A 14,350-nucleotide genomic window follows, 5' to 3' on the forward strand; every position below is an offset into this window, starting at 1 on the left:
AAAAAAAAAGAAAATGAAAAACTGCCCAAAAGTTTTCAATTATTATACTGATGTAGGACAATGCCATCCACCTTTTATATTTAATAGAGAATTTCTTAATAGCTTCCTCATAATTGGTCCAAATTTGGAGGGAAATAATATGTTGCAAGTTCCGGGGACAGCTAAGCATAGCACACCATCACTGCTCTCCAGATTTGTACAGAAAATATAGAAGCAATATTATTTCAGCAGTAGCTGAAGATGGTGTTTTTTTGCCATGTTCTTTGTCAAAAAGATTGAAAAACTATTTGTCAAAAATCAAGGAGCACCACGCAAACACTTCTTGCACCACAACCACTATAATATGTTGTAGTGGCTATTGCATTTGGAGTACTTTCTCAAGTCATGAGACAGAAATCAATTTTCTACTCTAATAGACTATATTAGGTCACCATGTACGATGACTGAAGCAATTAACATTTTGTCTATGATTCTTTATTTCTGTGTAAATTGGTTGCTGGGAGATCACCATCTGAAAATGGCTTGGAAAAACCTGAAGGGACTGCATTGTGGTTATAGTGCTGAGATTTAACGGATAATGCCACATTTTACAGGCTGCTGTAAATTAACCTGGCCACTACTTATTTATGTAAGCAATAGTGTACTCAGAATTAGACTTGATAAGGTGGGACTGGGTGCTCATCATATTATGTACCCCATAGTGTGGCATACTCAGGAGGGTGTTTACAATAATTCTTAAATTGTAATTTAAATACAGTACTAAAATATGTTTTTTATTGTTGCATGTGGCCCATAGGCATTCAGATAGATAAGCAACGTCTGAGACATGCATAGACAGCTCTGCAATCCTGATCAATGTGGGACTTTGGTAGTGGCTGACATTTTTTGTAGTAGAACAACATATTGATATACAATGTTTCAAGAGAATGGATTAAGCAAAGACTAATTACCACATTTTAATATGGTGAAATTTCACAATGTAGACAATAAAATATACTTTCACTAAAGTAGTTTTTTTAAAAAGTTTGTTAAAAAAAGACAATTTGCATGTTATACTTTTCAACAACTATATCTCATCAGTATAAGTAATTTATTACATACAGTACTTATTTACTTTGGCTTTTCAGATCTCAACTTACCTTCGCTCTCCAAACAATACATTGTAGCAGTTTCAGTGGATTATTACATACCAAAGATACCATACAAAAAAAAAAGACATTTATAATTTGGGGCACATTTAACTATTTAAAAAAAAACATAAAAATAGTTGAAGTAAGCATTGGAATTCCATGGGAACACTTCTTTGGCTTACACAAACCACATGAATTACATAAGAGTTAATCAGTCATAGTTATTTGTCATTAATACATACAGCTACTCCTCCGTGATCAACTGTAACAATTGACTTTTTGGTAATAAACAATTAAAAACAATTTACCAAAAGAAGAAAATTCTAATATTTTGGGTAATAGAACATAGTTTCAAGAAAATATAGCATATTAAAATCTTGTTTCAGAAGTCCCTCTCTTTAGGTTGTTGCTCAAAAATTCATCATGTTCAAAACTCAAATTATTATGTGATCTTGAGATCATGAGTAGTTTTTCCTTGTTGGTATAGTCCTTTTTTGCAGATTGAGATTGCTGTGGCACTATTAACCTGTCCATTGGATCTTCTTTATTCTCAAGTTTCATGTACCCTTTGCTATTGCTACGATCAAGTCTTGGCCAGCTTGGGTGCTTTCTTTGTTCAGCCTGAACTGTAAGAGTAGAAGGTCTTCTGTCTAAGTCTAAAGATTTGGAATGTGAAGACAAAATATGCAAAGATGTATTAGATCCAAATTGCTTCCTGGCAGCTCCTGGTGATAAAAGTTGCCCACTAGGGGGTCCAGTTGCTATTGAAGGTTCAGTGGTCAGTGCTTCTATATTGGAATAACTGCGCTGTAGTGGGGTATTAGCAGGTTTATAAGGTCTATTTATGACTGGTGATGGAATAGCTAATGAATCTATTGATACATTTCTTTGCCTACTATTATTTTCTGAGTCTTCAGTTATGTTATTAATGTCAGGTTCATCAATAACACAATTGTTCAGCTTTATTACAGGCAATGTAAAAGCATTGATTGATGATGATACAATCGATTTTGTCTCGCATTTTTTAGAACCACTACTTCTATCATCTGTTACCTTGTTGGAATGAGAGTGAAGACCAAAACCAGAGCGTTCCATGAGAAGAGGTGGCAGAAGGTTAGCAAAGCTTTTATTAGGACGAGGGCTGCTTTCCTCATCATCCATGGAGCTGCAGCTTTTGTAGCTATTTGAAAATGAGGCAATCGTGTTTGCTGCAAGTTTAGATGCACAAGGATTGTCAGGAGGTCTGTATTCAGCTTCCCCATACAAGCCTGAAAAGGCTCCATTTAAATGTTTCTGCTCTTTTATCCTCATGCTATGAATGTCTATGACAGTTGAATAAATATCTCTCATGTGAATGACCTTGGTCTCCTTGTCTCGATTCTCATGAAGTATTGCATTGGCGCATATAAAAATAAATATTCCAATACCCATTGTGAACGGTCCCAACATTTTCATTTTTTCTGAGTGTAAATGTTGTTCAAAAAACGTTACCATCATTCCAGCTTCTCCAAACATGTGGGTCTTATTAACCTCTATGGTGACTTCTGATGTTAAAAATTGTTCTTTATGTGGCCAGTACCCAAGAACTGCCATAGCTATTCCTGCAACAGATATTACTACTCCAAGAATAAGAAAAAAGCCAGATGGAGAGTAAAGCCGAATTTTCCCTCTCACAACAACTACATCTGCTCGGGGACGGCGCCTTACAGGTTTCTTTTCAGGAGGTGGTGATGCAGGTCTGGACAAAAGATGCTGGGATCTGGCTGAATCTTGCCTCTTCAAGGCGGCCAGTCCTGTTATGACACCTCCAGTTGCTATCATAGTTCTTTCTTAGGATCTGAAGATTTAAAAAAAGAAAAAGAAAGTGTATAACATTTAACGAAGTGGAAATCTTTGTAGTAGAAAACAAAGCTAAATAATAAGCACCTTTTATTGACATTTTGCAACATGTGATGCTTTGCTCATACATTTGCATTTATTAATCATGACTTTATTTTGCCACTAGCTTCAATAAAGAAACACTAATAATTTCATACAACTTTGGTTATTTACATTTCTTCTGTGTTTATTTTAGTGCTATGCATTGCAATAAAGGCACATTCATAAACAATGCAAATAACTGTATTAAGAAGGCCAATTGACTAATAACAAATATTTGCTGTATCAAATTTCAATTTATTTTTTTTAAAGGTTAGAATATAACATTTACAATAAAATGAAAAATCATTAATTTGGTTCTTATTTTGTTATTTAATCAGTGCATTAATGGCCTTTTAATTATGGACTTATATCAAGAATGAAGAGTTATATTCTAAATTGTGAATGTATCAAAAGCCTGGACTTTAAAAGATAAAGTTAGAACATTAGAAATAACAAATCGGATATCTTTACAGGTGGTTTGCAAAGACACACACTAAAAGGCAGATTTATCAAAGCAAAAACCAGGCCAAGTGCTAATTAAAGTGCATTTGCTGGGGAAACCAGTAGAATGTCTCTAAACATTTATAACTTTACACCCACACTAGCATGCATTTTATCTTGATAAACCTTCCCGTGTGACTGACTACTCATTGTGCTCTCATTTTGAAGTCTCAGAGAATATTATTCATTTATGAAAAAGTTCAATCAGCAGTTAGTTTTTATATGAATCATAGTTTAAAATTATGCTATAGATGAGTTAGGGTGCTAATGAAATAATGATATAGATTTGCTTGTTCTCAGAGTCGTAACTAGAAATCACAGGGACCTGGTGCTAAAGGTGCCCTGGGGCCCCCTCTGCCACCCTCCCCCCATGCGTTTACCGCCCCCCTCCCATACGTTCCCCCCTCCCTCCACATATACAAAAAGATACATATGCAGACACACAGACATACATACACACAGACATGCATTCACATACATACACACAGACAGACACACATACATACATATAGACACACACACACAGACATACATACACACACATATAGAGATTCATACAGACACACATAGTGTGGCCGCACCCCTGGAGTGGCGGCCCCAGTCGCAGCTGCGACCACGGTAGTTCCTCCACTGCTTGTTCTATATTTATCTAAGGCTCAAGCATACGAAATATCAATTTAAAACAAAAATATCAAAGCAGAGTGCTTTAGCACTAACACCACAAACAGACAATAGTTTAATCTACTAAACTATGCTTGCTGCTTATGAATTGTTTTTGTGATACAGTGATCATTACAACCTAATTTTGTGCACATATTTTACTTTACAACATTATTTTCAGTCTTCAGCTAACATATTTCACCAATTTAAATCAAATTTAAATCAAAATACATGTTACCTTAGAAAAATCTTGAACATGTAACTATTCTCACCATACTTTGGTTATATGATATTGTTATCTAAGGATAGCTAAAATACCAGGGTCTGTTATATTTATTATTGTTCTGTAATTCTCATCAAACAACTCTCCACATTCCTCCATTATTACAACCTGCTCATCCAAAGCTCTACTTTAATATTAACACTCTTAGCAAACATCTATACCTTGTAATGCTTATCGTCCCCTTTTCTGCATTTAAGCCCTTAAGGACCAAGGCTTTTTTGAGATGCAATGCGTTTTTGAACAAGGTATTTTTGGCACTTTTGCCATGCATTCATTCTACCTTGATTTTTCCCTTTCTGTTTAAGTGCACTCATAAATAATATATATATATTTTTTAAGAGAATTAGGACTTTCTTTTGATACCTTACATGCATAATGGAATAAAAAGTAGTCTGAAAAAAAAATGAAAAAAATAAATAAAATAAAAATATTTTTCTCAGTTTTACATCTTATAATTTCTACACTCCAGGTGCAAATAAAGAAAATTAACTCAAAACAGATTCACCAATTTGTTTTAATTGTTAAAATGGTAGATATGTCTAGAATTTCAATACACTTTAAGAAGTTCTAAATACAGTTTTAAAGCTAAAACTTTGCAAAAGATGGCATGCTAAGATTACAACTTTAGTGCTGCTCATAGTCTGTTAGTCTAGAGCCGGTAAGTATTGAATGATACCTGTGTGTCCTTGCTCTCAGCAGGGATTCAACCCTTGTTGGTACCTTTACTGCATGGTGGTCTATACCATCAAATGGCGTTAAAGAAGCTCTGCAGGACGGCATAGACCCGGCCCTTAAGCGAGTAAAAAAATTTTTTTAAAGATATCAAAATGATGATGATGATGATGATGATGGTATAGTTAAGAATGTGGAGGAGACAGGTTATGGAAAAGTCTGCTTTACTACATTCATTGCTACAAAATCAGCTTTACTTAGGTTGAATTCAGAAAAGCATTTTCTTTCTTGACTGTCATTAGGGAATGTGTAAACAACCAATCTTTTGTTCAAAATATCTCAACAGTGTGCTCTAATCCACGGCTTCAACAATCTTCAGGTGAGGGATCTGAAGAAAGTACAATGACAGGTCATACTGTTTCTATACTTATAGGTTTGCTGTTCCAGAATTCCTGTTGTCATAAGTACGATTTGACAAGGAACTGCAACCAATATCTTCTTTTGCCTGGCTGCCTTCTTTTTCATTGTTGTAGGCTACCACAGAGAGAGCAGGACAATGCAGGCATGCTACCAGATCACATCTGATTATGGCTAGCCTACACAAGGAAATCAGTAATCTTTTCACAACCTTAATAAATACTTAGTATAATAAATAATATGAGTATAAAGTAGCTTAACATAACTATGATGTCTACCTCTATTATTTGCTAGTTATATACATTTTCTGTGATTTGTATCTCACCAGTATTAACATTACAGCCTAGTCATAACATACTGGCCACTCCTCAGATGGCTGTTAAAGGTGCTTCCTTGGGCAGTGCTGCAGAGTAAGCAGCACTGCCATTCAGTGTCTACAGCCTCTGCACGCAGGCACTGAACTTTCCTCATAGGCATGTATTGATTCAATTCATCTCTACAAGGAGATGCTGATTGGCCATGGCTGTGTTTGACTTGTGCTGGCTCTGCACTGGATCTGCCTCCTTGACAGTCGCAGCCAATCCTATGGGGAAGCATTGTGATTGTCTCAGACCACCACTTCAGATGATGTTAGTAGACACAGGCAGTTTCAGAAGTAGACAGGGCAGAGCCAGCAGATTCAGACATGAATACAAGTAAGATTTTACTATATTTAGGGAGGCAAGGGGGCTAAATGGTCGTTTTAACACTATAGTGTTCCTTTAAGTATCCAGCTCTTTAAAATGAATTGATATTATATAGATAATAGACTTTAAAGGAATGTCAGGACTACAAATAGTGGTGAAGTGGCTGTTTAGCTGGCCGGCCCCATCTCTGTGCAGTAAAAAGGTGAATTTACTTACCTTTTATCCCAGGACACACTGGTCTTTCTGTAGCTGGCCACACCTGGCTCCACATCCATGGCTGAGATCATCCACGTGACAAAACCCTGTATTACCTTGTCCCAGTTATTTTCCCTGCATTCGGTAGATTGATCTACAGAACACTGGCCACCCCCCTGGCTCATTTAACTTCAAAGAAAACCACAAACTTAAGTTGTGTGTTTCCCGAAAGCAGGCAGCAGTACTTGGTCGTCGAGTGTCTGGGACTCTAAGTCGGACACTCGATCCCGTGAACACCTGTAACTTTGTACGAACACCTGCTTCTATTCTTGATAAGCCAGGAGAGCGCTATTCAGTGTGATTGTTCGCACGAACTAGGCGAACAATCGCTACCTATGAGCCTGGGAAACCGTTCGACAGTTTGTTCTTTTTGGACGTCCCGAAAGTGACCGACCGCTACCACTTTTTTCCTGGAAAGATTTGGGGCAGACTCCACGTGTGATAGAATTTTGTGCGGGTTGGTAAAACTTTACCTCAGTGGCAATTCGGCCGTGTTCAGGGAATCTGAGCCCTATTTGGATATGTTGGGCACTCAGATCCAGGCTATCTGGGGATATAGTACTTGTGGGGGTTTCTATGTGTGTCATGGGTATTTTGCTGTGTTTTGTGTTTTATTTTCTGTACATCTAGGTCCTGGGAGATAATTAGTTTAAGCAAAGTACACTCAATTATCTCCTAGACACAAAGACTCCTGGGCATGTTTTACCATACTTTTGCTGGAGACCCCATGTTGGGGGTTTGTGTATCAAAGTGGGCCATCTGGCCATAATAAATCATTCCTGTTGTACCCTTCATCAAGTCTTGACTGATGTTTGGATATGCGAACAACGAAACCCCTGATTTTTCTCACAACCTGCTTGGATTTCAGGAGAGTACCAACTTGCGTACTATGCGAACGGGCTATAATCACTCAAGCCTCTAGCATTTTGGGAGTGATTCAGAACGTATCATACGAAATACAAGGGGTTCGTTACAATCAATTTTTATAATCTTAGCCAATCCAATGATTTCCCATTGGAAAGTAGTGGAAAGCTTTTGCACATGTGTCACAAAATGTTGGCCTGCGACAATTAGCATCCTCTATGGAGAACGTTTAGAGTCTCCATGCAGAGTGTGACTGCACCTAGAGGTGTTACTAGGCAGCAAAGTAAACACTGCCTTTTCTCAGACAGACAGGGTTTACAGTGCTAACACTGCGGCAACATCCTATAGACACCACTACATTAAACTGTAGTGGTTATGGTGACTATAGTGTCCCTTTAATCAGTTATACATCTAAGTTTGGATCTTAATCTGTATCTGTCAGTGCTTGATTTGATAAGTATGAGTGTGGTGGAAGCTGCATTTCACAGATGTAGTGATCAGGGATTAGGTATTCTTTGGGACTCCAGCTTTAAAACGAATAGTATTATTATTCATGTCTATAGTGCCAACATATAAGTTTTACATGTTATCTGACAACAAGCAATTGACATACCATTGAAAATATTACCAGAGAAAAGAGTTGCTCAAATGACCTCACACTATGAGGAAAGGGTAAAGACACAATAGAATTACAGCATGCCAGAGGGGAAGATAGATTGATGGATAAAATGCCTTTGTTGAACTAATCTAGTAAAAAATGGTGTGTGGTAAAACCTAACACTGGAAGGAGAGAACAAAAGCTGGACTATGGTGATACCCAGCACTGGAAGCTAGGGGAAAATCAGATGGTACATAACAAGGAGAAGTAGGGTCAAGAGGTGGGGTTTAAGGATGGGATTGATTATTGCATGTTTGCGGAAAGAGGGGAAGATGCCAGTAGACAGATAGAAGTGTAACATATGCGTTAGAAATTGGACCAGACTAAGGGAAACGGATTGTACAAGATAAGAGTTGTGGGGATTAAGATAATAAATGGTAGGTTGACAGGGAAGAAGAAAGTTAGAGACTTTTTTTCAGAGAAAAATAGTTAAGAATGAAAGAGGGAACAAAATGAAAGTGGACTAATGGAGGAGAAGCAGAAAAAGGGGTGTTTGCAATTCTGATTTTGTTAATCTTTTCAGTAAAGTAACATGCAAAATCACTATGAGGTCAGTTAAGGGTGGGCTTGCAGTGGGCCGAGGAGGGAGTTAAAGATATGTAAAAGGCATTTTGGATCACTTGAGTAAGTGAGGATGAAAAAGGTAAAATATTCTTGCTTGGCAAAGAAGAGGGTGGAAGTATAGGAATGTAGCAGGAATTTGTACTGTAGGTAAATCAGGTGTGGGCGAAGATAGAAGTATGTAAAAAAAGAATGAATTTGTAATGCACAGTAGGTAAGTCAGATGTGGTGCAAGACTTTATTCACCTGACTTCTTTGGAAACAGCAATATTGTAAATACCAAAAACTCAAGTGAATACAAGATTCGACAAAGTGATCTAAAATATTGCATAAAAACAACAATCTAGCAAGCATCACCTAATAAAGTGTAATAGCCCAGTAAATACACACAAAATCAATAAACCAAAAAAAGAGTGTTGATGATAAAAATTCACTAAAGTGCACCTAAATTGTATAAAGTGCACACAAATTTATTAAAGTGCATATAACAAAGTGCTTCTTCCCAAAATACACTAAAGTGTTTCAATAATAGTGGAATATGTGCAAGACTGCTTAAATAATCCCTTACAGCATACAATAGATTAATTTCCTAAATATGAAGAGAAAAAAAATATAATGTAATACTATGACAAAGCCACAAATCAATGTTTAGGTGAAAAGCCACTCACAATTGTGGAGCAGGTAGAGAATGTTCAGGCTACAGATGCGCTCAGGCTCCACTCATTACAGGCTTGGACTTTTGTTTCCAGTATATAAGGGTAGAAAGGTAGGAAACAGCAGCAGCAGCTTTATATTAAATATTTATTTCAAGAGAAATCTTAAAAACAGCCTGCACATTAGGAAAGAAAACTCCAGTTCATAAATCCCCCACTGCCCTGGTGCAGTTGCCGCCTGTATCAGATGCATTAAATCCTAAATCCATAATGCTTTAAATTCTAAATCCATGAAATACAGTTAAAAAAATAAAAATAAAAATTATTTGATATCTTGCACGTGCAAAGATATTACAATGCAAAGTAAGAATGAGTATCTTTCACATTCCATTCTGGCTTCAGTATATCTACAACTTCCATGATGCTCGAATAATCACTTGTTGGTTGATCACGATTTGAGAGCCACAGTGACTTATGACTAATTAATATTTATAGGACAACAGCCACCTAAATACTTTTTAAAAAAAATATAGTAATCCTTTCATTGAGTTTTTAAAGAAAATTGATTTTTTAAATGAAGTATATGTTCATTTATTTTTTCTTAGAAAAACTCCCCCTACCTTTATTATATAACAGGATCCTTCAGCCATACGTATATACATTGAGTCAGGCAGTCTGAAAGGATTATTATGTTAAAAAATAGTTTAGATATGACAGTTGTCCTTTAAGTATTTTCTACCTGACTTTTCAGACAAAAAAAGGCTGTTTAAAAAGGTATAATAGAGAAGATATTTAATATAGACTGTCATTAAGAGAGAGCAGGAACATGTGATGGTAAATAAAAAAAAAGGCAACTGACTCATCTTAAACATAAAGTCAACTGTCCAAAAAAAACATAGTTTCTTTACAACCTAATAAAGGTCTATAAAACAGATAACCCAGCAGGAAGGCCAGTTTAATGAGAAATTAGTTAAATGCAAGCAGATTGTCATAGATGTATGTTACCAACCTACAGTACAAAATCACCCAATTACCTAAAATATATTATTTTATTGTTTAATGCTATAATTTTTAGAACATAAATCAAACAAAGTATAAATTAAAAAACAATACTTATTGGTAAAAGAAGTTACAAGTTTATTAAACATGATAATAATTCAAGAGTGTGTAGTCTGTCTGTCTATCTATCTAGATTCAGAGGGACACCGTTTTATATTCCTAACACTATAGTGTTCGTATTCATAAAAACAATTGTCACTGAATCCAGCCAACGATATTCAAAGGTGGTTTATTCACTAAATATCAGATTTCAGTAAACTGAAACCTAAATATTCAAAATATTTCAGTATTCAATGAAGAGGCCCCTAAATGTTTCTTTGGCTGGAGCCTGGAGGGCATGCTTAACTTACGAGCATACTGGAAATAAGATACAAAACATTTTTTTTATATTTCCCACATATATAGGGAAAATATCTCACTATATTTTATACCAAAAATAAAATGTATGTATTGGTATGTGGTATGCTCATGTGGACTCTGTTACATTGGAAAAACAGCATGTTCTTATCCCTTTGCACAATGGGAGCTTAGCATAGAGGTTACAATTTATTGGTGTGCAAAGGACACAAAAGAAACTGGAGATGTAACAATATAATCCAAAATACTTTTAAAAAAATGTGATTCTTTGAATGTTTTTCATTTCATTTACCAAGTACAATTTACAAAGTTAAAGTCAGGTTGTAGTCTGGATCCTATACAGGAGAATAGGTTTCAAGTGAAAAATGGGCACTCACCTGTGTTAATACTCGTACTGTTCCATATTCATACACCACAAGAAGAGAATGTGTCCTCCAGAGTGGCAAACAAAGACATTCTGAGAACTAGGATTATTATTTTTAATACTATTTATAAAGCGCCAACAAATTCTACAGTACCGACACATATTTGTAACCAGGCGAGTTGGAGGCACAGGAACAGAGGGGGTTGAGGGCCCTGCTTAGGGAGCATGGTAAAGTGACACAGAAGGTATTGGTAGGGTCAGGGATGTGTCTACCACGAGGCAAACAAGGCATTTGCCTTGGGCAGCAATTTCCAGGGGGCAGCAAAAAACGCTGCCCTAAATGCCCAGGCAAATACCCTGTTTGCCTTGGTTTATGGGAGCCCCAGGGTTGGCCGGCTGGCCACCTTTGGGCTCCCTCGGGGCAAGCAGGCAGTTGTTTCCTGGGTGGGCGGTCGGGCAGCCACACTAAGCAGTCACACTAAACTTGCACGACCCGCAGTAATGCCGGGAGCCGGAATATGACGTCATAATCCGGCTCCCAGCATCTCTCTGCAGTGCGCGAGGGAGCTGAGCAGAGAGCTCAAGGGAAAGTGCTCCCTCACTGACAGCTTAGTGTGGCTGCCTGCCAGCCCAGGAAACAACCGCCCGCCTGCACGCCTGGCCGCCTCCCTGCCCAGCAGCCCCACTGGACCCCAGGTGAAAAATCCACCCAGTTATCCCAAAAGTAGGAAGGCTGAGTGGATTTCAATTTAAAAAAAAGAAATAATAATAATTGTGAGTGGGGGAAATGTGTGTGTGTGTGTGTGTGTGTCAGTTAATGTGAGTGAGTCAGTCAGTCAGTGAGTGTGTGTCAGTGAATGTGAGTGTGTGTGTTTCAGTGAGTGTGTCAGTGAATTTGAGTGAGTGTGTGTCAGTGAGTGTGTGTCTCTCAGTGAATGTGTGTGTGCATATTGAAATTGGGGAGAGAGGGGTGCGTTGCCCGAGCACCGTCCTGCCTAGGGCAGCACAAATCCTAAATACAACACTGGGTATGGTACAAAAGTAGATTGCTAGAAACATTTTCAATGAAGATTAAAGGCTGGCACAGTTGTAGGAAAGAATTGAAGGTCCAGGAAGGGAAAGCTATTAACATATATGGATATACTATTATATTTAGTATCTGAATATAATTAGATATTTAGAATCATTAATGACAAACCACTTAACTATATGCGCAAGCTATGCTGAATCATAGATTCTAGTTATGTCACGCAGACCAAGGCTCTGTCGATTACTTCTTCTTAATAGAATTTTAAATACTACCATTGCTCTATATGTTTCCAAATAAATGTATTAAACAGTCCTTGGAATTCTGCCAGGATACCTTTATTAAAGGGACACTCTGGTGACCAGAACGACTATAGCTTATTGTATTTGTTCTGGTGAGTAGAATCATTACCTTCAGGCTTTTTGCTGTAAGAACTGTCTTTTCAAAGAAAATGCAGTGTTAACAGTGCAGTCTAGTGATAACTTCACTGGACACTCCTCAGATAGCTGTTAGAGATCCTTTCTGGGTCATGGCTGCCTAAAATGCATCAACACATTCAGTGTCTCCACCCTCTGCATGCAGACACTGAACTTTCCCCATAGAGATTAATTGAGTAAATTCATCTCTATAAGGAGATGCTGATAGGCCAGGGCTGTGTTTGAATTGTGCTGGCTCTTCCCCTGATCTGCCTCCTTGTCTGTCTCAGCCAATCCTATGGAGAAGCATTGTGATTGGATCACCACTTCTGATGATGTCAGCAGGTAGCTTGCTGTTTTGAGGAAACAGCATGCAGAGATACAGCTTCAGGTTTGAATACGAGTTTACTATATTTAGGAGGCATGAGGAGGTCAGGGGGGCTAGATGGTGGTTTTAACACACACCATGTATTCCTTACCCTATAGTGTTCCTTTAAGTTTCATAGGACTATATCTAAAATGAAAAACAAGCTTTGGTAAGATATAATATTTAATGTTTAGTCTTCCTATCCAGTGCAAGGATTTTATTTTCTATTTGTTTAATTTTTATTTTTTTTATTTTTTTAAGAGTGATAAATAATTTGATTCCATTATCTTCAGCTCGATAGCTACTGAGGAAGCTCATACAAGAGTGAAACGCGTTTAGCTGGAGTTTGGACTTTTATACTTGGACTTTCTACCATTTAGCTTATATGCTTTTGAGAAGTCTTAATATTGTTTTTATTATTATTTTTTATCTCTTCAATAAATCGTTATTTTTTTATATTAGTCCATATAGTCCTTTCTAGCCTCCAGGAACACTATGTGGGGAATGCTATCCCAATAAATTAGCATATTGCCAACAAACCTCAGAGCCAGGAATTCAAGGCTCTGTCTAAGGTGAGCATAATCATTACTATCTCACTATTTTGTATGCACTATCTGTACAATACCACCTATGAGGTTCTCTCTCTCTGCTTGTTCCATATCTTCGGGAGAACATTGTTTGGGACAAAGGGGTGTGTTGCTGCCTCAAGAGCAAAAAGGAGTCACTTACGGAGCCAATAGCTTATAGGCTCCAACCCACGTGAGTGGTTTCAACCAATTGCTACTATTATTCATTTTTTATTTTTGTAAACCATCTGCACTATATTCTCTCTTTTTGTTGTTTTACTTTGTATGTACATTTGGACACATTGTATCACTATGTTGGAGGGGTGAGTATACCCCCTCATTATTTATATTAATATTCATTATAGCGCTCCATTCGCTGGTATATTGTTTATACGTTTTTATTCTTATATTTTGCACTTTATTGTGGATTAAGGTATTCCACTTTTTGTGTTGAGCTGCTTTTAATCAGGCACTTTAGTATATCACTCACTATCTCAGTAAGGGATAGTTATTGTTTTCTCTGTGGATTCCATTATCTTATTTATATGGATAGAGCTTTTAATACCCACGTAGTCTATCGTATCTTCTGTCCATTGTAAATTGTATAATTCCTGTAGTTTATCATTATCTGTTTCCTTTAAATTAAATGATAATGTCTGTCAATTTCCTACATTAAGTCAGTAATAAGGCACTAATGAGAAGGCTTGGGCTTCTTTAACTATTTAAAAGAGAGATATGGTTATTTTAGAGTAAGATATCATTAGTGAATAATGATACTTTACAATTTGTATCTCTAATTATCCTCGAATTTTTGCTAATAACAAAATGTTTGGATTCTTTCTTATATTATCACCTGCTGTTCTTCCTGGTATAAAACCCAATTGGTCTTATATTGTCACCTGCAGTTCTTCCTGGTATAAAACTCATCTGGTCT

At 37.0% G+C, this 14,350-nt stretch overlaps 1 protein-coding gene across 5 annotated transcripts in view; it reads right to left on the reverse strand.

Moving 5' to 3' along the window:
* Positions 1–934: 934 nt before the first annotated feature.
* TMEM200A (transmembrane protein 200A) overlaps positions 935–14,350 on the reverse strand; it is a 172,921-nt gene continuing 159,505 nt past the window's right edge. For 4 of the 5 annotated variants that reach the window (XM_063443138.1, XM_063443139.1, XM_063443137.1 and 1 more), the window contains one exon: positions 935–2,967. In XM_063443138.1, the coding sequence (XP_063299208.1) occupies positions 1,500–2,951 (1,452 nt within the window). In that variant the 5' untranslated portion in view covers positions 2,952–2,967 and the 3' untranslated portion in view covers positions 935–1,499. Of the gene's footprint in view, positions 2,968–5,170; positions 5,242–14,350 lie in introns of those variants that run through there. The other variant, XM_063443141.1, reaches the window with a different exon arrangement.

This window comes from Pelobates fuscus, chromosome 2 (genome assembly GCF_036172605.1).
Source record: "Pelobates fuscus isolate aPelFus1 chromosome 2, aPelFus1.pri, whole genome shotgun sequence".
NCBI classification, from domain to species: Eukaryota; Metazoa; Chordata; class Amphibia; order Anura; family Pelobatidae; genus Pelobates; species Pelobates fuscus.